At 54.6% G+C, this 22,383-nt stretch overlaps 1 protein-coding gene across 1 annotated transcript in view; it reads right to left on the reverse strand.

The window, feature by feature from the left end:
- Nucleotides 1-22,383, reverse strand: part of LOC126643283 (uncharacterized) — a gene marked incomplete at its 5' end in the record, with an annotated part of 49,916 nt that overhangs the window by 17,285 nt on the left and 10,248 nt on the right. Inside the window, 11 exons of the mRNA XM_050321531.1 lie at nucleotides 68-222; nucleotides 1,834-1,926; nucleotides 1,999-2,065; nucleotides 4,144-4,335; nucleotides 6,520-6,679; nucleotides 9,353-9,548; nucleotides 10,208-10,260; nucleotides 13,720-13,927; nucleotides 16,407-16,621; nucleotides 21,100-21,310; nucleotides 22,020-22,032. Of these exons, the coding sequence (XP_050177488.1) occupies nucleotides 68-222; nucleotides 1,834-1,926; nucleotides 1,999-2,065; nucleotides 4,144-4,335; nucleotides 6,520-6,679; nucleotides 9,353-9,548; nucleotides 10,208-10,260; nucleotides 13,720-13,927; nucleotides 16,407-16,621; nucleotides 21,100-21,310; nucleotides 22,020-22,032 (1,563 nt within the window). The remainder of the gene's footprint in view (nucleotides 1-67; nucleotides 223-1,833; nucleotides 1,927-1,998; nucleotides 2,066-4,143; nucleotides 4,336-6,519; nucleotides 6,680-9,352; nucleotides 9,549-10,207; nucleotides 10,261-13,719; nucleotides 13,928-16,406; nucleotides 16,622-21,099; nucleotides 21,311-22,019; nucleotides 22,033-22,383) is intronic.

The following is a 22,383-nucleotide window of genomic DNA, read 5'->3' on the forward strand; positions in this document are numbered from 1 at the left end:
TGTCACACCTGTCCCCCAGGCCTGTCCCTGCCCCAGGGGGGTCTCACCTGTCCCAGGGGGGTCTCACCTGGTGCAGGTGCCATCGAGGAGGAAGAAGCCAGGCCGGCAGGTGTCACACCTGTCCCCCAGGCTGTTGTTCCCGCAGTTCACGCAGACGGCGTCGGCCTCGCTCGGCCCCTCCGTCACCCAGGTGTGGATCTGGAGGTGGGGGAGGGGACAGGTGAGGTGGGGACAGGTGTGTCCCCACCCCCCCCCTCCCCCTCCAAATGCAGGTGTGTTCCCCCATCCAGGTGTGTCCTCCCCATCCAGGTGTGTCCCATCCAGGTGTGTCCCCCTCAGGTCTTTTCCCCCTAAATCCAGGTGTGTGTCCCCCAAATCCAGGTGTGTCCTATCCAGGTGTGTCCCATCCAGGTGTGTCCCACCCAGGTGTCCCCCCATCCAGGTGTGTCCCCACCACCCAAATCCAGGTGTGTCCCCCCCCAAATCCAGGCGTGTTTCCCTCCAAATCCAGGTGTGTCCCATCCAGGTGTGTCCCCCAAATCCAGGTGTGTCCCCCCCAAATCCAGGTGTGTTTCCCCCAAATCTAGGTGTGTCCCCCCCTCCCAAATCCAGGTGTGTCCCCCCAAATCCAGGTGCCCCTCACCAGGTGTGTCCCCCACACCCCCAAATCCAGGTGCATCCCACCCAGGTGTGTCCCCCACCCCCAAGTCAGGTGTCCCCCAGGTGTGTCCCATCCAGGTGTGTCCCATCCAGGTGTGTGTCCCCCAAATCCAGGTGTGTCCCATCCAGGTGACCCCCACCCAGGTGTGTCCCCCAAAATCCAGGTGTGTCCCCCAAATCCAGGTGTGTCCCATCCAGGTGTGTCCCATCCAGGTGTCCCCCCACAAATCCAGGTGTGTCCCCTCCAAGTCCAGGTGTGTCCCCCCAAATCCAGGTGTGTCCCCATCACCCAATCCAGGTGTGTCCCATCCAGGTGTGTCCCTCCCCCAAGTCCAGGTGTGTCCCAGTCCCCAAATCCAGGTGTGTCCTCCCAAATCCAGGTGTGTCCCCAAATCCAGGTGTGTCCCCTCCAGGTGACCCCACCCAGGTATGTCCCCCCAAATCCAGATGTGTCCCCCTAAATCCAGGTGTGTCCCATCCAGGTGTGTCCCCCCAAATCCAGGTGTGTCCCATCCAGGTGTGTCCCCCAAATCTAGGTGTGTCCCCCAAATCCAGGTGTGTCCCCTCCCAAATCCAGGTGTTTCCCCCCTCCAGGTGTGCCCCCAAATCCAGGTGACCCCACCCAGGTGTCCCCCCAAATCCAGGTGTGCCCCCTCACCAGGTGCGGCTCCAGGGGTACCTCAGGAGTCCCTCTGGGCTCCCCATCCCCAGGTGTGTCCCATCCAGGTGTGTCCCACCCAGGTGTCCCCCATCCAGGTGTGTCCCCACCACCCAAATCCAGGTGTGTCCCCCAAATCCAGGCGTGTTTCCTCCAAATCCAGGTGTGTCCCATCCAGGTGTGTCCCCCAAATCCAGGTGTGTCCCCCAAATCCAGGTGTGTTTCCCAAATCTAGGTGTGTCCCCCCCTCCCAAATCCAGGTGTGTCCCATCCAGGTGTGTGCCCCACACCCCCAAATCCAGGTGTGTCCCATCCAGGTGTATCCCCCAAATCCAGGTGTGTCCCCCTCCCAAATCCAGGTGTTTCCCCCTCCCTCCAGGTGTGCCCCCAAATCCAGTTGTGTCCCATCCAGGTGTGTCCCCCAATCCAGGTGTGTCCCCCTCACCAGGTGCGGCTCAGGGGGTACCTCAGGGGTCCCTCCTGGCCTTCTCCAGGTCCCTCCGTGCCAGGCACACCTGGGCGTGGCCCCCGCAGAAGGAGCTGCAGGCCCGGCAGGTGCCCCCAGGGCCGAGCCCACGAACAGGGCGGCACCGCTCGCACTGCGGGCCCTGCACAGGTAAATGGGGACAGGTGAGGTCAGGTGAGGTCACAGGAACACCCCCAGGTGACCCCCAGGTGACCCCCAGGTGTGTCCCCCCCCAGGGCCGAGCCCACGAACAGGGGGCGGCACCGCTTGCACTGCGGGCCCTGAACAGGTAAATGGGGACAGGTGGGGACAGGTGAGGTCACAGGAACACCCCCAGGTGACCCCCAGGTGTGTCCCCCAGGGCCGAGCCCACGAACAGGGGCGCACCGCTGCGCGGGCCCTGCGCAGGTAAATGGGGACAGGTGAGGTCAGGTGAGGTCACAGGAACACCCCAGGTGACCCCCAGGTGTGTCCGGGCTCAGGAACCCCCAGGTGTCCCTCAGGTAAATGGGGACAGGTGAGGTCACAGGAACACCCCCCAGGTGACCCCCAGGTGTGTCTGGGCTCAGGAACCCCCCCAGGTGTCCCTCAGGTAAATGGGGACAGGTGAGGTCACAGGAACACCCCCCAGGTGACCCTCAGGTAAATGGGGACAGGTGAGGTCACAGGAACCCCCCCAGGTGTCCCTCAGGTAAATGGGGACAGGTGAGGTCACAGGAACCCCCTCAGGTGACCCCCAGGTGTGTCTGGGCTCAGGAACCCCCCCAGGTGTCCCTCAGGTAAATGGGGACAGGTGAGGTCACAGGAACCCCCCCAGGTGACCCCCAGGTGTGTCCCCACCCCCAAGCCCCTCCCAGTCCCACCCAGTCCTTCCCAGCTCCACCCTTGACCACACCTGAGCTCACCTGAGCCCACCTGACCTTACCTGCCCACACCTGGGCACACCTGAGCTCACCTGGGCACACCTGAATGCCAACCCAACCAGGTGTGCTGGGACCCCCAAACCCCTCCCAGTCCCTCCCAGCCCCTCCCTTGACCACACCTGGGCACACCTGAGTACCTGACCCCACACCTGGGCACACCTGAGCTCACCTGCCCCACACCTGGGCACATCTGAGCTCACCTGGGCACACCTGGATGTTGCCATGACAACCCAACCAGGTGTGCTGGGACCCCTCAAACCCCTCCCAGTCCCTCACCCTAAGTCCCACCCTGGGCACACCTGACCTCACCTACCGCACACCTGAGTTCCCCAACCTCACCTGGGCACACCTGAGCTCATCCCATTCAGATGTGCTGGGACCATCCCTCCAAACCCCTCCCAGCCCCTCCCTGAGCTCCACCTGGGCACACCTGAGCCTCACCTGGGCCCACCTGCCCCCCACCTGGGCACACCTGAGCCTCACCTGTCCCACACCTGAGCCCACCTGGGCACACCTGAACCAACCCAGCCAGGTGTGCTGGGACCCTCCAAACCCCTCCCAGTCCCACCCTAGTCCCTCCTTGACCACACCTGAGCTCACCTGAGCACACCTGAGGTCCACCCAACCTCACCTGAGCTCACCCCAGCCTGACCTGGGCACACCTGAACCTCCACCTGGGCACACCTGACCTTACCTACCCCACACCTGAGCTCACCTGGGCACACCTGAGCTCCCACAGCCTCACACCTGGGCACACCTGAACCAACCCAACCAGGTGTGCTGGGACCCCAAACCTCCCAGTCCCGCCAGTGCCTCTCCTCGAGCCACACCTGGGCACACCTGAGCTCACCTGAGCACCACCTGAGCCCACCTGGGCACACCTGACCTTACCTGCCCTACACCTGGCACACCTACCCACCTGGGCACACCTGAACCAACCCAACCAGGTGTGCTGGACCCTCCCAAACCCCTCCCAGTCCCATCCCAGTCCCTCCCAACCCCACCTGGGCTACACCTGAGCTCACCTGGGCATCACCTGAACTATCCCATCCAGGTGTGCTGGGACTCCCAAACTCCTCCCAGCCCCCCCAGTCCCTCCTGACCACACCTGGGCACACCTGAGCTCACCTGGGCACACCTGACCTTACCTACCCGCACCTCACACCTGGGCACACCTGAACCATCCCATTCAGGTGTGCTGGGACCCCAAACCCCTCCCAGTCCCACCCAGACCCTCCCAACCCCTCCTTGACCACACCTGAGGTCACCTGAGCTCACCTGGGCACACCTGACCTACCTGCCCCACACCTGGGCACACCTGAGCTCACCTGGGCACACCTGAACCAACCCATCCAGCTGTGCTGGACCCCCAAACCCCTCCCACCCCCTCCCCAACCCCTCCCCCAATCCCCTCTCTCCTCCCCAGGCTGTCTCACCTGGGTGTTGTTGTGGCACCTGAGGCAGGTGCGTGGGCGGGCGGGGCCGGCGCAGTCGCTGTGGCCGTTGCAGGCGCAGGGCACGGCGCAGGTGGGGCCCACGAGGCGAAGGGGCACCTGCAGCGCCCGGGGGCCACGCAGGTGCCGTTGGAGCAGCCCCCGCCGCACACCGGGCGGCACTCACCTGTGGAGCTGGGGGGGGGGGAGGCACACCTGTCACACCTGGGCGCACCTGGGTGGCATCTGGGTGTGATATCACACACCTGGGATACACCTGGGCACACCTGGGGTTGATATCACACACTTGGGCACACCTGAGTGACACCTGGGTACACCTGGGACACACCTGGGCACACCTGGGGTTGGTGGGACACACCTGGGGCACACCTGAGTGACACCTGGGGTTGATATCACACACCTGGGGCTGATATCACACACCTGGGCACACCTGGGCACACCTGGGTGACACCTGGGGGTGATATCACACATCTGGGGCACACCTGGGCACACCTGAGTGACACCTGAATTACTCCTGGGCACACTTGGGTGACACCTGAGAACACCTGGGCACACCTGGGATGCATCTGAGTGACACCTGGGCACACCTGGGTGATACCTGGGGTTGATATCACACACCTGGGGCACAACTGAGCACACCTGGGACACACCTGGGGCACACCTGGGGTTGATATCACACACCTGGGCACACCTGGGGTTGATATCACACACTTGGGCACACCTGGGTGGCACCTGGGGCTGATATCACACACCTGGGGCACACCTGGGCACACCTGAGTGACACCTGAGTCACACCTGGGTGGCACCTGGGGCTGATATCACACACCTGGGGCACACCTGGGCACACCTGAGTGACACCTGAGAACACCTGAGTGACACCTGAGTGACACCTGAGAACACCTGGGCACACCTGGCACACCTGGGTACACCTGAGGGTGATATCACACACCTGGGACACACCTGGGCACACCTGAGTGACAGCTGGCACAACTGGGGCTGATTTCAGACACCTGGGCACACCTGGGGGTGATATCACACACCTGGGCACACCTGAGTGACACCTGAGTCACACCTGAGCACACCTGGGTACACCTGTCGGGGGGGTCCCTCACCTGTCAGGTGTGTCCCTGCCCCCCCAGGTGCCCCCCAGGTGTGTCCCTGTCCCCCAGGTGTCCTGCCCCCAGGTGCCTCCCAGGTGTCCCTGTCCCAGGTGTGTCCCTGCCCCCAGGTGCCCCCCCAGGTGCCCCCCTCACCTGTCAGGGCGTATCCCTCCCTGCAGGTGCAGGTGAAGCCCCGGGAGGTCCCTGCACACCTGCCAGGTGTGTCCCTGTCCCCCAGGTGTGTCCCTGCCCCCAGGTGCCCCCAGGTGTGTCCTGCCCCCAGGTGCCCCCCCAGGTGTGTCCCCTGTCCCCCAGGTGTGTCCCTGCCCTCCCAGGTGTGTCCCTGTCCCCCAGGTGTGTCCCTGCCCCGCAGGTGCCCCCAGGTGTGTCCCTGCCCTCCAGGTGTGTCCCTCACCCCCCAGGTGTCCCCCCCAGGTGTGTCCCTGTCCCCCAGGTGTGTCCCTGTCCCCCAGGTGCCCCCCAGGTGTGTCCTGTCCCCCCAGGTGTGTCCCGTGCTCCCCAGGTGTCCCTGCCCCCAGGTGTCCCCCAGGTGTCCGCCCCCAGGTGTGTCCCTGTCCCCCAGGTGTGTCCCTGTCCCCCCCAGGTGTGTCCCTGTCCCCCCAGGTGTGTCCCCCCCAGGTGTGTCCCTGTCCCCCAGGTGTGTCCCTGTCCCCCAGGTGTGTCCTGTCCCCCAGGTGTCCCCCAGGTGTGTCCTGTCCCCCAGGTGTCTCCTGTGCCCCCAGGTGTGTCCCTGTCCCCCAGGTGCTCCCAGGTGTGTCCCCTCCCCCAGGTGTGTCCCTGTCCCCCAGGTGTGTCCCTGTCCCCCCAGGTGTGTCCCTGTCCCCAGGTGTGTCCCTGTCCCCCAGGTGTCCCCCCAGGTGTCCCTGTCCCCAGGTGGTCCCTGTCCCCCAGGTGCCCCCCAGGTGTGTCCTTCCCCCAGGTGTCCCCTGCTCCCCCAGGTGTGTCCTGTCCCCCAGGTGTCCCTTCCCCCAGGTGTGTCCCTGTCCCCCAGGTGTGTCCCTGTCCCCAGGTGCCCCCAGGTGTGTCCCTGTCCCCCAGGTGCCCCCAGGTGCCCCCCTCACCTGTCAGGGGCGTATCCCTCCCTGCAGGTGCAGGTGAAGCCCCGGGGGAGGTCCCTGCACACCTGCCAGGTGTGTCCCTGTCCCCCCCAGGTGTGTCCCTGTCCCCCCCAGGTGTGTCCCTGTCCCCCCAGGTGCCCCCCCAGGTGTGTCCCTGCCCCCCCAGGTGCCCCCCTCACCTGTCAGGGGCGTACCCCTCCCTGCAGGTGCAGGTGAAGCCCCGGGGGAGGTCCCTGCACACCTGGCTGGGCCCGCAGGTGTGGTGCCCGTTGGCGCACTCGTCCTCCGGGGGGCACGACAGGTACGACCACAGCCCCCCCTCGCAGCTCTCAGGACCACCTGGATAGCCAAAAATATCCCAAAATCTACCTGGGAGCCCAAAAAATCGACCTGGGACCCCAAAAACACACCTGGGAGCCCAAAATAACCCAAAACCCCCACAAAAAACGCACCTGGGAACCCAAAAACCACACCTGGGACCCCCTCAGGTACGACCACAGCCCCCCCCTCGCAGCTCTCAGGACCACCTGGGGACCCCAAAAACGCACCTGAGACCCCCAAAAATCACCTGGACACCCAAAAATCCACCTGGAAACCCAAAATACCCCAAAAAAATGCACCTGGGACTCAAAAATCCACCTGGGACCCCAAAATACCCCAAAAAAACCCACAAAAAACACACCTGGGACCCCAAAAATGCACCTGAGACCCCCAAAAACACACCTGGAAACCCAAAATATCCCCCAAAACCACACCTGGGACCCCCCCAGGTACGACCACAGCCCCCCCTCGCAGCTCTCAGGACCACCTGGGGACCCCAAAAACACACCTGAGACCCCCAAAAATCACCTGGACACCCAAAAAACACACCTGGGACCCAAAATACCCCCAAAAAATGCACCTGGGACCCAAAAAAACGCACCTGGGACCCCCCAAAAACCACACCTGGGACCCCCCCAGGTACGACCACAGCCCCCCCTCGCAGCTCTCAGGACCACCTGGATAGCCAAAAATATCCCAAAATCTACCTGGGAGCCCAAAAATCCACCTGGGAACCCAAAAATCCACCTGGAAACCCAAAATACCCCCAAAAAACACACCTGGGACCCCAAAAATCCACCTGAGAGCCCCAAAATACCCCCAAAAACCACAACTGGACACCCAAAATATCCCCCAAAACCACACCTGGGACCCCCCAGAACACACCTGGACACACCTGGGGACCCCAAAAATGCACCTGAGACCCCCAAAATACCCCCAAAAATCCACCTGGACACACCTGGGACCCAAAAAAATGCACCTGGGAACCCAAAAATCCACCTGGGACCCCCCAGAATACACCTGGGACCCCCCCAGGTACGACCACAGCCCCCCCTCGCAGCTCTCAGGACCACCTGGGGACCCCAAAAACGCACCTGAGACCCCCAAAAAACACCTGGACACACCTGGGACCCCAAAAAAATACACCTGGGACCCAAAAATCCACCTGGAAACCCAAAATACCCCCAAAAAACACACCTGGAAACCCAAAATATCCCCCAAAAACACACCTGGGACCCCCCAGAACACACCTGGACACACCTGGGACCCAAAAAATGCACCTGAGACCCCCAGAAAACACCTGGGAACCCAAAAATCCACCTGGGAACCCAAAATACCCCAAAAATCCCCACCTGGGACCCCAAAAACCACACCTGGGACCCCCCCAGGTACGACCACAGCCCCCCCTCGCAGCTCTCAGGACCACCTGGGGACCCCAAAAACGCACCTGGGACCCCCAAAAATCACCTGGGAGCCCAAAAATCCACCTGGGACCCCCCAGAACACACCTGGGGACCCCAAAAATCCACCTGGAAACCCAAAATACCCCCAAAAAACACACCTGGAAACCCAAAATATCCCCCAAAACCACACCTGGGACCCCCCCAGGTACGACCACAGCCCCCCCTCGCAGCTCTCAGGACCACCTGGGGACCCCAAAAATGCACCTGAGACCCCCAGAATGCACCTGGGACCCCCAGAATGCACCTGGGACCCCCAGAACACACCTGGACACACCTGGGACCCAAAAAAACCCCAAAAACCACACCTGGAAACCCAAAATACCCAAAAAACACACCTGGGACCCAAAAAAAAGCACCCGGGACCCCAAAAATCCACCTGAGAGCCCCAAAATACCCACAAAACACCCACAAAAACCACACCTGGGACCCCCCCAGAACACACCTGGACACACCTGGGGACCCCAAAAATGCACCTGAGACCCCCAAAATACCCCCAAAAATCCACCTGGACACACCTGGGACCCAAAAAAATGCACCTGGGAACCCAAAAATCCACCTGGGAACCCAAAAATCCACCTGGGGACCCCAAAAATCCACCTGAGACCCCCCAGAACACACCTGGGACCCCCCCCAGGTACGACCACAGCCCCCCCTCGCAGCTCTCAGGACCATCTGGATAGCCAAAAATATCCCAAAATCTACCTGGGAGCCCAGAAATCCACCTGGGGACCCCAAAAAACACCTGGAAACCCAAAATACCCCCCCAAAACACACCTGGACACCCAAAATACCCCCAAAAACCACACCTGGGACCTCCCCGAACACACCTGGACACACCTGGGGACCCCAAAAATGCACCTGAGACCCCCAAAAATCACCTGGGAACCCAAAAATCCACCTGAGACCCCTCAGAACACACCTGGGGACCCCAAAAATCCACCTGGAAACCCAAAATACCCCCAAAAAACACACCTGGAAACCCAAAATACCCCCCAAAAACCACACCTGGGACCCCAAAAATCCACCTGGGGACCCCAAAAATCCACCTGAGACCCCCCCAAAATCCACCTGGGACCCCCCAGAACACACCTGGGGACCCCAAAAATCCACCTGGAAACCCAAAATATCCCCAAAAAACACACCTGGAAACCCAAAATATCCCCCAAAAATCACACCTGGGACCCCCCCAGGTACGACCACAGCCCCCCCTCGCAGCTCTCCAGACCACCTGGGGACCCCAAAAATGCACCTGAGACCCCCAAAAAACACCTGGGACCCCCAGAACACACCTGGACACACCTGGGACCCAAAATACCCCCCAAAAACCACACCTGGGACCCCAAAAATCCACCTGGGGACCCCAAAAATCCACCTGAGACCCCCCCAAAATCCACCTGGGACCCCCAGAATGCACCTGGAACCACCTGGGACCCCAAAAATCCACCTGGAAACCCAAAATACCCCCAAAAAACACACCTGGAAGCCCAAAATACCCCCCAAAACCACACCTGGGACCCCCCCAGGTACGACCACAGCCCCCCCTCGCAGCTCTCAGGACCACCTGGGGACCCCAAAAATGCACCTGAGACCCCCAAAAATCACCTGGGGACCCCAAAAACACACCTGGAAACCCAAAATACCCCAAAAAAATGCACGTGGGACCCCAAAAATCCACCTGGGACCCCCCAGAACACACCTGGGACCCCCCCAGGTACGACCACAGCCCCCCCTCGCAGCTCTCAGGACCACCTGGGGACCCCAGAAATGCACCTGAGACCCCCAAAAATCACCTGGGAGCCCAAAAATCCACCTGAGACCCCCCAGAACACACCTGGGGACCCCAAAAATCCACCTGGAAACCCAAAATACCCCCAAAAAACACACCTGGAAACCCAAAATATCCCCCAAAAACACACCTGGGACCCCCCAGAACACACCTGGACACACCTGGGGACCCCAAAAATGCACCTGAGACCCCCAAAAAACACCTGGGAACCCAAAAATCCACCTGGGAGTCCAAAATACCCCCCCAAAAAAAGTACCTGGGACCCCAAAAATGCACCTGGGACCCCCCAGAACACACCTGGGACCCCCCCAGGTACGACCACAGCCCCCCCTCGCAGCTCTCTGACCCACCTGGGGACCCCAAAAATGCACCTGAGACCCCCAGAATGCACCTGGGAACCCAAAAATGCACCTGGGACCCCCCCCAGGTACGACCACAGCCCCCCCTCGCAGCTCTCTGACCCACCTGGATAGCCAAAAATGCACCTGAGACCCCCAAAAACACACCTGGGACCCAAAAAAACACCTGGGAGCCCAAAATACCCCCCAAAAAACACACCTGGGACCCCAAAAATCCACCTGGGATCCCCCAGAACACACCTGGGGACCCCAAAAATCCACCTGGGACCCCCAGAACACACCTGGGACCCCAAAAATCCACCTGGAAACCCAAAATACCCCCAAAAAACACACCTGGAAACCCAAAATATCCCCCAAAAAACACACTTGGGACCCCAAAAATCCACCTGGGGACCCCAAAAATCCACCTGAGACCCCCCCAAAATCCACCTGGGACGCCCAGAATGCACCTGGAACCACCTGGGACCCCAAAAACACACCTGGAAACCCAAAATACCCCCAAAAACACACCTAGGACCCCCCAGAACACACCTGGACACACCTGGGGACCCCAAAAATGCACCTGAGACCCCCAAAATACCCCCAAAAATCCACCTGGACACACCTGGGACCCAAAAAAATGCACCTGGGACCCAAAAATCCACCTGAGAGCCCCAAAATACCCCCCAAAAATCACACCTGGGACCCCCAGAGTACGACCACAACCCCCTCGCAGCTCTCAGGACCACCTGGGGACCCCAAAAATGCACCTGAGACCCCCAGAACACACCTGGGAACCCAAAAATCCACCTGGGAACCCAAAATACCCCAAAAAACACACCTGGAAACCCAAAATACCCCCCAAAAAACACACCTGGAAACCCAAAATATCCCCCAAAAATCACACCTGGGACCCCCCCAGGTACGACCACAGCCCCCCCTCGCAGCTCTCAGGACCACCTGGGGACCCCAAAAATGCACCTGAGACCCCCAAAAAGCACCTGGGGACCCCAAAAAATGCACCTGGGACCCCAAAACCACACCTGGAAACCCAAAATATCCCCCAAAAACCATACCTGGGACCCCCCAGAACACACCTGGACACACCTGGGGACCCCAAAAATGCACCTGAGACCCCCAAAATACCCCCAAAAATCCACCTGGACACACCTGAGACCCCCAGAATGCACCTGGGAACCCAAAAATCCACCTGGGAGCCCCAAAATACCCCCCAAAAACCACACCTGGACACCCAAAAACACACCTGGGACCCCAAAATACCCCCAAAAACACACCTAGGACCCCCCAGAACACACCTGGACACACCTGGGGACCCCAAAAATGCACCTGAGACCCCCAAAAAACACCTGGGAACCCAAAAATCCACCTGGGAACCCAAAATACCCCAAAAACCACACCTGGACACCCAAAATATCCCCCAAAAACACACCTGGGACCCCCCCAAACACACCTGGACACACCTGGGGACCCCAAAAATGCACCTGAGACCCCCAAAAAACACCTGGACACACCTGGGACCCAAAAAACCCCCCTGAAAACACACCTGGGACCCCCAAAATACCCAAAAACCACATCTGGAACCCCCCAGAACACACCTGGGAGCCCCAAAAATTCCCCAAATCCCCCCATAACCCCCCCAAATCCCCCATAACCCCCAAATCCCCCATAACCCCCCCAAACCAAGACCCTCTGACCCCCAAATCCCCCAAACGCCCCATAACCCCCAAATCCCCCATTACCCCCAAATCTCCCCAAATCCCCCCAAACCAAGACCCCCGACCCCTAAGACCCCAAATCCACCCCAAATCCCCCATAACCCCCAAATCCCCATAACCCCCAAACCAAGACCCCGACCCCCTAAGACCCCCAAATCCCCAAAACCCCCATTATCCCCCAAATCCCCCATAACCCCCAAATCCCCCCATTACCCCCAAATCCCCCATAACCCCCAAACCAAGACCCCCGACTCCCCCAAGACCCCTGACCTCTACCTTCTGAGGGCCCCTTGATCCCCCTGCAGGCAGGACCCCCGATCTGCCCGGGTGGGACACCAAACCCCCATAACCCCCATAACCCCCAAATCCCCTAAACCCCCAAACCGCCCCTATAACCCCCAAATCCCCCATAGACCCATTCCTGAGACCCCATTACCCCCCAAATCCCCATTAACCCCCCAAATCCCCATTAACCCCCAAATCCCCCATTAACCCCCCAAATCCCCATAACCCCCAAATCCCCATAACCCCCAAATCCCCCAAATCCCCCAAATCCCCCATAACCCCCAAATCCCCCAAATCCCCCATAAACCCCCAAATCCCCCATTACCCCCAAATCTCCCCATAGACCCATTCTGAGACCCCCAAATCCCCCAAATCCCCCACAACCCCCAAATCCCCCATAACCCCCCAAATCCCTCCATAACCCCCAAATCCCTCTCACCTTCTGAGGGTCCTTGATCCCCCTGCAGGCAGGACCCCCATCCTGGCCGGGGTGGGAGCACCAAACCCCCATAACCCCCAAATCCCCCATAACCCCCAAATCCCCCAGGGACCCCAATACCCATTCTAGACCCCCCATAACCACCCTAAATCCCCCAAATCCCCCAAATCCCCCATAACCCCCCAAATCCCCCATAACCCCCAAATCCCCCATAGACCCATTCTGAGACCCCAAATCCCCCATAACCCCCCAAATCCCCCATAACGCCCCCAAACCAAGACCCCCGACCCCCAAATCCCCCATAACCCCCCAAATCCCCTCAAACTCCCCCAAATCCCCCATAACCCCCAAACCAAGACCCCCGACTCCCCCAAGACCCCTATTTACCTACCTCTGAGGGTCCCATGATCCCCCCTGCAGGCAGGACCCCCATCCTGGCCGGGGTGGGAGCACCAAACCCCCATAACCCCCAAATCCCCCAAATCCTCCAAACTCCCCCATAACCCCCAAATCCCCCATAGACCCATTCTGAGACCCCAAATCCCCCAAATCCCCCATAACCCCCAAATCCCCCATAACCCCCCAAATCCCCCATAGACCCATTCTGAGACCCCAAATCCCCCAAATCCCCCATAACCCCCTCAAATCCCCCATAACCCCCCCAAACCAAGACCCTCTGACCCCCAAGTCCCCCATAACCCCCAAATCCTCCAAACTCCCCAAACCCCCCAAATCCCTCCATAACCCCCAAATCCCCCTTACCTTCTGAGGGCCCTTGATCCCCCTGCAGGCAGGACCCCCCATCCTGGCCGGGTGGGAGCACCAAACCCCCATAACCCCCAAATCCCCCAAATCCCCCATAGACCCATTCTGAGACCCCAAATCCCCCAAATCCCCCAAATCCTCCAAATCCCCCAAATCCCCCATAACCCCCAAATCCCCCATAACCCCCAAATCCCCCATAACCCCCCAATCCCACTCCCTGACCCCCGGCTCCCAAATCCCCCTTACCTTCTGAGGGTCCCTTGATCCCCCCCTGCAGGCAGGACCCCCCCCCGTCCTGCCCCGGGTGGGAGCACCACCCGCAGCGGGGCCGGCGCAGGCACTGGGAGCACTGGGAGGCCCCCCCGCAGTCGGGGGGGCAGCGCTCGGACCCCCGGAGGAGCCGCCCGCAGCCCCCGGGCAGGCAGCGCAGGGGGACGAAGCTGGGGCTCAGGCACTGGGGAAAAAGGATAAAAAAAGGGGTTAAAGAGCCCCAAAAAACCCCAAAAATGCCCCAAAACCCGCCCCGAAAACCCCAAGATTGAGGGACCCCAAGAGTCCCAAAATGGCCCCAAAAGGACCCCAAAAACCCCCTCAGAGACCCCCTGAAATCCCCAAGATTGAGAGACCCCAAGAATCCCAAAAAGACCCCAAAAGGACCCCAAAAACCCACTCAGAGACCCCCAAATCCAACAGGAATCCAAGAAACCCAAATGATCCCAAAATGACCCCAAAAGGACCCCAAAAACCCACTCAGAGACCCCCAAAATCCCCAGGATTTACAGAGCCCAAAATGACCCCAAAACGACCCCAAAAATACCCCAGATCCAACAGGAATCAAAGAAACCCAAAATGACCCCAAAAGGACCCCAAAAAGCCCCCGGGCAGGCAGCGCAGGGGGATGAAGCTGGGGCTCAGGCACTGGGGAAAAGGATTAAAAACCAGGGGGTTAGGGACCCCCAAAAATTTAATCCGAATTAAATCCAAATTTAATTCAAATTAAATCCAAATTAATCCAAATTAAACCCCCCCAGGACCCAAAAAATCCCCAATAAATCCCAATTAAATCCAAATTAAATCCAAATTAAACCCCCCCAGGACCCAAAAAATCCCAAATAAATCCAAATTAATTCAAATTAAACGGAATTAAATCCCAATTTAATCCAAATTAAATCCAAATTAAATCCAAATTAAACCCCCCCAGGACCCAAAAAATCCCCAATAAATCCCAATTTAATTCAAATTAAATTCAAATTAATTCAAATTAAACTCAAATTGAGTCAAATTAATCCAAATTGAATCCAAATTAAATCCAAATTTAATCCGAATTAAATCCAAATTTAATCCGAATTTAACCCAAATTAATTCAAATAAAATCCAAATTAAATTAAAATTAAATTCAAATTAAATCCAAATTAAATTCACATTAAATTGAAATTAAATCCAAATAAAATCCCAATTTAATCCGAATTAAATCCAAATTTAATTCGAATTAAATTGAAATTAATCCAAATTAAATCCCAATTAATTCCAAATTAAATCCAAATTTAACCCCTCCAGTGCCTCACCTGGTGCAGTGCCGTGCTCCACTGGCAGTGCTGCCAGCACCCCAAACCCCTCCCAGGACCCAATAAATCCCAATTTAATCCAAATTAAATCCCAATTTAATCCAAATAAAATCCAAATAAATCCCAATTTAATCCAAATTAAATCCAAATTAAATTCAAATAAAATCCAAATTTAATTCGAATTAAATTCAAATAAAATCCAAATTAAATTCACATTAAATCCAAATTAAATTCAAATTAAATCCAAATTAAATCCAAATTTAATCCAAATTAAATCCGAATTAAATCCAAATTAAATCCAAATTAAATCCAAATTAAATCCAAATTAAATTCAAATTAAATTCACATTAGATTGAAATTAAATTCAAATCAAATTCAAATTAAATTCAGATTAAATTCAGATTAAATCCAAATAAAATCCCAATTTAATCCGAATTAAATTGAAATTAATCCGAATTAAATCCAAATTAAATCCAAATTAAATCCCAATTTAATCCGAATAAAATCCAAATTAAATCCAAATAAAATCCCCAATAAATCCAAATTAAATCCAAATTAAATCCGAATTAAATCCAAATTAAAATCAAATTAAACTCAAATTAAATCCAAATTAAACCCAAATTAATCCAACCCCATTTACCTGCTGCAGTGCCGTGCTCCACTGGCAGTGCTGCCAGCACCCCAAACCTCCCCAGGACCCAAAAAATCCCCAGTAAATCCCAATTTAATCCAAATTAAATCCCAATTTAATCCAAATTAAATCCAAATTAAATCCAAATTAAATTGAAATTAAATCCAAATTAATTTCAAATTAAATTCAATTTAATTTGAATTAAATCCAAATTAAGTCCAAATTAAATCCCAAATTAAATTCAAATTAAATCTGAATTTAATTCAAATTAAATCCGAATTAAATCCAAATTAAATCCAAATTAAATCCAAATTAAATCCAAATTAAATTCAAATTAAATCCAAATTTAATCCAAATTAAATCCCAAATTAAATTCAAATTAAATTCACATTAGATTGAAATTAAATTCAAATCAAATTCAAATTAAATTCAGATTAAATTCAGATTAAATCCACATAAAATCCAAATTAAATCCAAATTAAATTCAAATTAAATCCAAATTAAATCCAAATTAAATCCCAATTTAATCCAAATAAAATCCAAATAAATCCCAATTTAATCCAAATTAAATCCAAATTAAATCCCAATTTAATCGAATAAAATCCAAATAAAATCCCCAATAAATCCAAATAAAATCCAAATTAAATCCAAATTTAATCCGAATTAAATCCAAATTAAAATCAAATTAAATCTGAATTAAATCCAAATTAAACCCAAATTAATCCAACCCCATTTACCTGCTGCAGTGCCGTGCTCCACTGGCAGTGCTGCCACCCCCCGTCGGCTCCAGGTGAGCTCAGGCAGGCGAGGCAGGTGGGCTGCAGGTGGCAGGGGGAGGGGCAGGGCAGGGGCGGCGCCGACTCCACGGGCATGGGGGACACGTTGAGCAGGGAGTGGCTGAAGCACGTCCAGGCATAGCTCGGCTGCACGCTCAGGATGCGCCGCGTCTCACCTGGGCACAGGTGAGATGGCACAGGTCAGGTGGGCACAGGTGGGCACAGGTGAGGTGGGCACAGGTACGACAAGTGAGGTGGAACACTCCCAGTTGGGTCCTGGTGCTCCACAGAGGTCCCTACTGGTCCCTACTGGTGCCTACTGGACCCCCCAGCCCGTCTCACCTGGGCACAGGTGGGCACAGGTGGGCACAGGTAAGATGGGCACAGGTAAGATGGGACATGCCCAGTTTGGTTCCAGTGGTCCACAGGGGTCCCCAGTGGTCCCTACTGGTCCCCAGAGGTCCCACCTGGTTCCTACTGGACCCCCAGCCCGTCTCACCTGGGCACAGGTGGGCACAGGTGGGCACAGGTGAGGTGGCACAGGTCAGGTGGCACAGGTAAATGGGGAGAGAACCCCCCCAGTTTGGTCCCAGTGGTTCCTACTGGTCCACAGAGGTCCTAAGTGGTCCCCAAAAGCACCTGGGCACAGGTCAGGTTGTGCCAGGTCTCACCTGGGCACAGGTGGGCACAGGTAAGCTGGGACACGCCCAGTTTGGTTCCACTGGTTCCTACTGGTCCCTACTGGTTCCTACTGGTCCCTACAGGTTTCCAGAGGTCCTACCTGGTCCCCAGAAGTCCCACCTGGTCCCTACTGGTCCCCAAAAGCACCTGGGCACAGGTGAGGTGGCACAGGTGGGCACAGGTGGGCACAGGTGAGGTGGCACAGGTAAATGGGGAGGGAATGCTCCCAGTTTGGTCCCAGTGGTTCCTACTGGTTCCTATTGGTCCCTACAGGTCCTAAGTGGTCCCCAAAAGCACCTGGGCAAAGGTCAGGTCTCACCTGGGCACAGGTGGGCACAGGTGAGGTGGCACAGGTAAATGGGGAGGGAATGCTCCCAGTTGGGTTCCACTGGTTCCTACTGGTTTCCAGAGGTCCCACCTGGTGCCTATTGGTCCCTACTGGTCCCCAAAAGCACCTGGGCAAAGGTCAGGTTGTGCCAGGTCTCACCTGGGCACAGGTGGGCACAGGTGAGGTGGAACACTCCCAGTTGGGTCCTGGTGGTCCCTACTGGTTCCTACTGGTCCCTACTGGTTCCTATTGGTCCCTACTGGTCCCCAGAGGTCCCACCTGGTCCCTACTGGTCCCCAAAAGCACCTGGGCACAGGTGAGATGGCACAGGTGGGCACAGGTGGGCACAGGTGAGGTGGAACACTCCCAGTTGGGTCCTGGTGGTCCCAACTGGTCCCTACTGGTTCCTACTGGTCCCTACAGGTCATAAGTGGTCCCCAAAAGCACCTGAGCAAAGGTCAGGTCTCACCTGGGCACAGGTGGCACAGGTGGGCACAGGTGAGATGGGCACAGGTAAGATGGAACACTCCCAGTTGGGTCCTGGTGCTCCACAGGGGTCCCTACTGGTCCCTACTGGTCCCTACTGGTGCCTACTGGATCCCCCAGCCTGTCTCACCTGGGCACAGGTGGGCACAGGTGAGGTGGGCACAGGTAAGATGGGACATGCCCAGTTTGGTTCCAGAGGTCCCTACTGGTTCCTACTGGTTCCTAGTGGTCCCTACAGGTCCTAAGTGGTCCCCAAAAGCACCTGAGCACAGGTCAGGTTGTGCCAGGTCTCACCTGGGCACAGGTGGGCACAGGTAAGATGGAACACTCCCAGTTGGGTCCTGGTGGTCCCAACTGGTTCCTACTGGTTCGTATTGGTTCCTATTGGTCCCTACTGGTTCCTACTGGTTCCTACTGGTCCCTACTGGTCCCTACTGGTTCCTATTGGTCCCTACTGGTCCCCAAAAGCACCTGGGCACAGGTGAGGTGGGCACAGGTAAGATAGGATAGGTGGGCACAGGTGAGGTGGCACAGGGGGCACAGGTGGGACACGTTGAGCAGGGAGTGGCTGAAGCACGTCCAGGCGTAGCTCGGCTGCACGCTCAGGATGCGGCGCGTCTCACCTGGGCACAGGTGAGATGGCACAGGTGGGCACAGGTGGGCACAGGTGAGGTGGCACACGCCCAGTTTGGTTCCAGTGGTCCCTACTGGTCCCTATTGGTCCCTACTGGTCCCCAGAGGTCCCTACTGGTCCCCAAAAGCACCTGGGCACAGGTCAGGTTGTGCCAGGTCTCACCTGGGCACAGGTGGGCACAGGTGAGGTGGCACAGGTAAATGGGGAAGGAACGCTCCCAGTTTGGTTCCACTGGTGCCTACTGGTTCCTACTGGTTTCTATTGGTTCCTATTGGTTCCTACTGGTTTCTAGAGGTCCTAACTGGTGCCTACTGGATCCCCCAGCCTGTCTCACCTGGGCACAGGTGGGCACAGGTGAGGTAAGATGGCACAGGTAAGATGGGACATGCCCAGTTTGGTCCCTACTGGTTCCTACTGGTCCCTACTGGTTTCCAGAGGTCCCTATTGGTCCCTACTGGTCCCCAAAAGCACCTGAGCAAAGGTCAGGTTGTGCCAGGTCTCACCTGGGCACAGGTGGGCACAGGTGAGGTGGGCACAGGTGAGGTGGAACACTCCCAGTTGGGTCCCAGTGCTCCCTACTGGTCCCTACTGGTTCCTACTGGTCCCCAGAGGTCCCACGTGGTCCCTATTGGTCCCTACTGGTGCCTACTGGACCCCCAGCCCATCTTAACCTGGGCACAGGTGGGCACAGGTGAGGTGGGCACAGGTGAGGTGGAACATGCCCAGTTGGGTCCCAGTGGTCCCTACTGGTTCCTACTGGTCCCTACTGGTTTGCAGAGGTCCTAACTGGTCCCTACTGGTCCCCGAAAGCACCTGGGCACAGGTCAGGTTGTGCCAGGTCTCACCTGGGCACAGGTGGGCACAGGTGAGGTGGCACAGGTAAATGGGGAGAGAACGCTCCCAGTTTGGTCCCAGTGGTCCCTACTGGTTTCCAGAGGTCCCACCTGGTCCCTATTGGTCCCTACTGGTCCCCAAAAGCACCTGGGCACAGGTCAGGTTGTGCCAGGTCTCACCTGGGCACAGGTGGGCACAGGTGAGATGGAACATGCCCAGTTGGGTCCTGGTGGTCCCTACTGATTCCTACTGGTTCCTACTGGTCCCCAGAGGTCCCTACTGGTCCCCAAAAGCACCTGGGCACAGGTCAGGTTGTGCCAGGTCTCACCTGGGCAAAGGTGGGCACAGGTGAGCTGGGACACGCCCAGTTTGGTTCCACTGGTTCCTACTGGTCCCTACTGGTTCCTATTGGTTCCTACTGGTTTCTACTGGTCCCTACTGGTCCCTAGAGGTCCCTATTGGTCCCTACTGGTCCCCAAAAGCACCTGGGCACAGGTGGGCACAGGTGAGACGGGGACGAATCAACCCCAAACTCACTCAAATTGACCCCAAATGCCCCCCAGGACCCCAAAAAATCCCCCCAAAATCCCAATTTAATCCGAATTAAATTCAAATTAAATCCAAATTAAATTCAAATTAAATCCAAATTAAATCCAAATTAATTCAAATTAAACCCCCCCAGGACCCAAAAAATCCCCAATAAATCCCAATTTAATTCGAATTAAAGTCGAATTAATTCAAATAAAATTCAAACTAATTCAAATTAAATTCAAATTAATTCAAATTAAATCCAAATTAAATTCAAATAAATTCAAATTAAATCCAAATTAAATCCAAATCAATTCAAATTAAACCCCCCAAATCCCCCCCAGGACCCCAAAAAATCCCCAATAAATCCCAATTTAATTCAAATTAAATCCAAAAAAAATTCAAATTAATTCGAATTAAACCCAAATTAATTCAAATAAAATTCAAATTAATTCAAATAAAATTCAAATTAATGATTACCTGTCCTCTTGAACTGCCTGGTCCACATGCACCTGCCGGCCCTGGCACACCTGGGGCAGTCGGGGGCGGCGCAGGAGACCCCCAAACCCCCAAATCCCCCCCAGGACACCAAAAATTGCCCAATAAATCCCAATTTAATCCGAATTAAATCCAAATTAATTCAAATTACGTTCAAATTAAATACAAATTAAATACAAATTAAATTCATATTAATTCAAATTAAATCCAAATTAAACCCCCCAGGACCCAAAAAATCCCCAATAAATCCCAATGTAATTCAAATTAAATTCGAATTAAATTCAAATTAAATCCAAATTAATCCAAATTAAACCCCCCAGGACCCAAAAAATCCCCAATAAATCCCAATTTAATCCAAATTAAACCCCCAGGACCCAAAAAATCCCCAATAAATCCCAATTTAATCCGAATTAAATCCAAATTAAATTCAAATTAAATCCAAATTAATTCAAATTAAACCCCCCCAGGACCCAAAAAATCCAAATTTAATTCAAATAAAATTCGAATTAAATCCAAATTAATTCAAATTAAATCCCCCCAGGACCCCAAAAATCCCCAATAAATCCCAATTTAATCCGAATTAAATCCGAATTAAATTCGAATTAAATCCAAATTAAACCCAAATTAATTAAAATTAACCTCCCCAAACCCCCCCAAATCCTCACCTGTCCTCTTGAACTGCCTGGTCCACATGCACCTGCCCGCCCTGGCACACCTGGGGCAGTCGGGGGCAGCACAGGCGGCCTCGGAGCAGTTCTGGGGGGCGCGGATCTCGCGCTGGTTGATGCGGCAATCGTTCTCCCGGCGGCACGAGCCCCCCGCCCCGATGCACAGCCCCGACGGGCAGTTGGTGCACCACTTACACGCCAGGGGAGCCTGGAAATATGAAATTTGGGGGTTAGAATTGTCCTGGGGGGGATTTGGGGGGGTTAATTTGAATTAATTTGGATTTAATTTGAATTAATTCGAATTTAATTCGGATTTAATTCGAATTTAATTGGGATTTTTTGGGTCCTGGGGGGTTTAATTTGGATTAATTTGGATTTACTTTGGTTTTAATTTGGATTAAATTGGGATTTTTTAGGTCCTGGGGGGGATTTGGGAGGGTTTAATTTGGATTAATTCGGATTTAATTCGGATTAAATTGGGATTTATTGGGGATTTTTTGGGTCCTGGGGGGTTTAATTTGATTTAAATTGGATTTAATTTGGATTTAATTTGAATTTGATTTGAATTAATTTTGATTTAATTTGGATTAATTTCAATTGAATTTGAACTAATTTGAATTGAATTTGAATTAATCTGAATTTTATTTGAACTAATTTGAATTTAATTTGAATTGAATTTGAATTAATCTGAATTTAATTTGGATTAATTTAAATTTAATTTGAATTAATTTTGATTTAATTCGAATTAATCTGAATTGAATTTGAATTAATCTGGATTGAATTCGAATGAAACTGGGATGTTTTGGGTGCTGGGGAGTGGATTTTGGGGGCTCCGGGGGTCTCTCAGTCGTTCTCCCGGCGGCACGAGCCCCCCGCCCCGATGCACAGCCCCGACGGGCAGTTGGTGCACCACTTACACGCCAGGGGAGCCTTTGGGGGGGAAAAATCAGCGTTAGGGGGGTCCCAGAAAAAATTTGGGGGTTTGGTTGAGTTTTGGGGGTTTAATTTGAATTAGTCGGATTTAATTCGGATTAAATTGGGATTTATTGGGGATTTTTTGGGTCCTGGGGGGGTTTAATTTGAATTAAATTGGGATTTATTGGGGATTTTTTGGGTCCTGGGGGGGGTTTAATTTGAATTTAATTTGGATTTAATTCGAATTAATTTGAATTTAATTTGAATTAATTCAAATTTAATTCGGATTAAATTGGGATTTATTGGGGATTTATTGGGGGGTTTTTGGGGTCCTGGGGGGTTTAATTTGAATTAAATTGGATTTAA

The sequence above is a fragment of the Myiozetetes cayanensis genome, unplaced genomic scaffold (assembly GCF_022539395.1).
Source record: "Myiozetetes cayanensis isolate MyiCay16 unplaced genomic scaffold, myiCay2020 scf260, whole genome shotgun sequence".
In the NCBI taxonomy this organism is placed as follows: domain Eukaryota; kingdom Metazoa; phylum Chordata; class Aves; order Passeriformes; family Tyrannidae; genus Myiozetetes; species Myiozetetes cayanensis.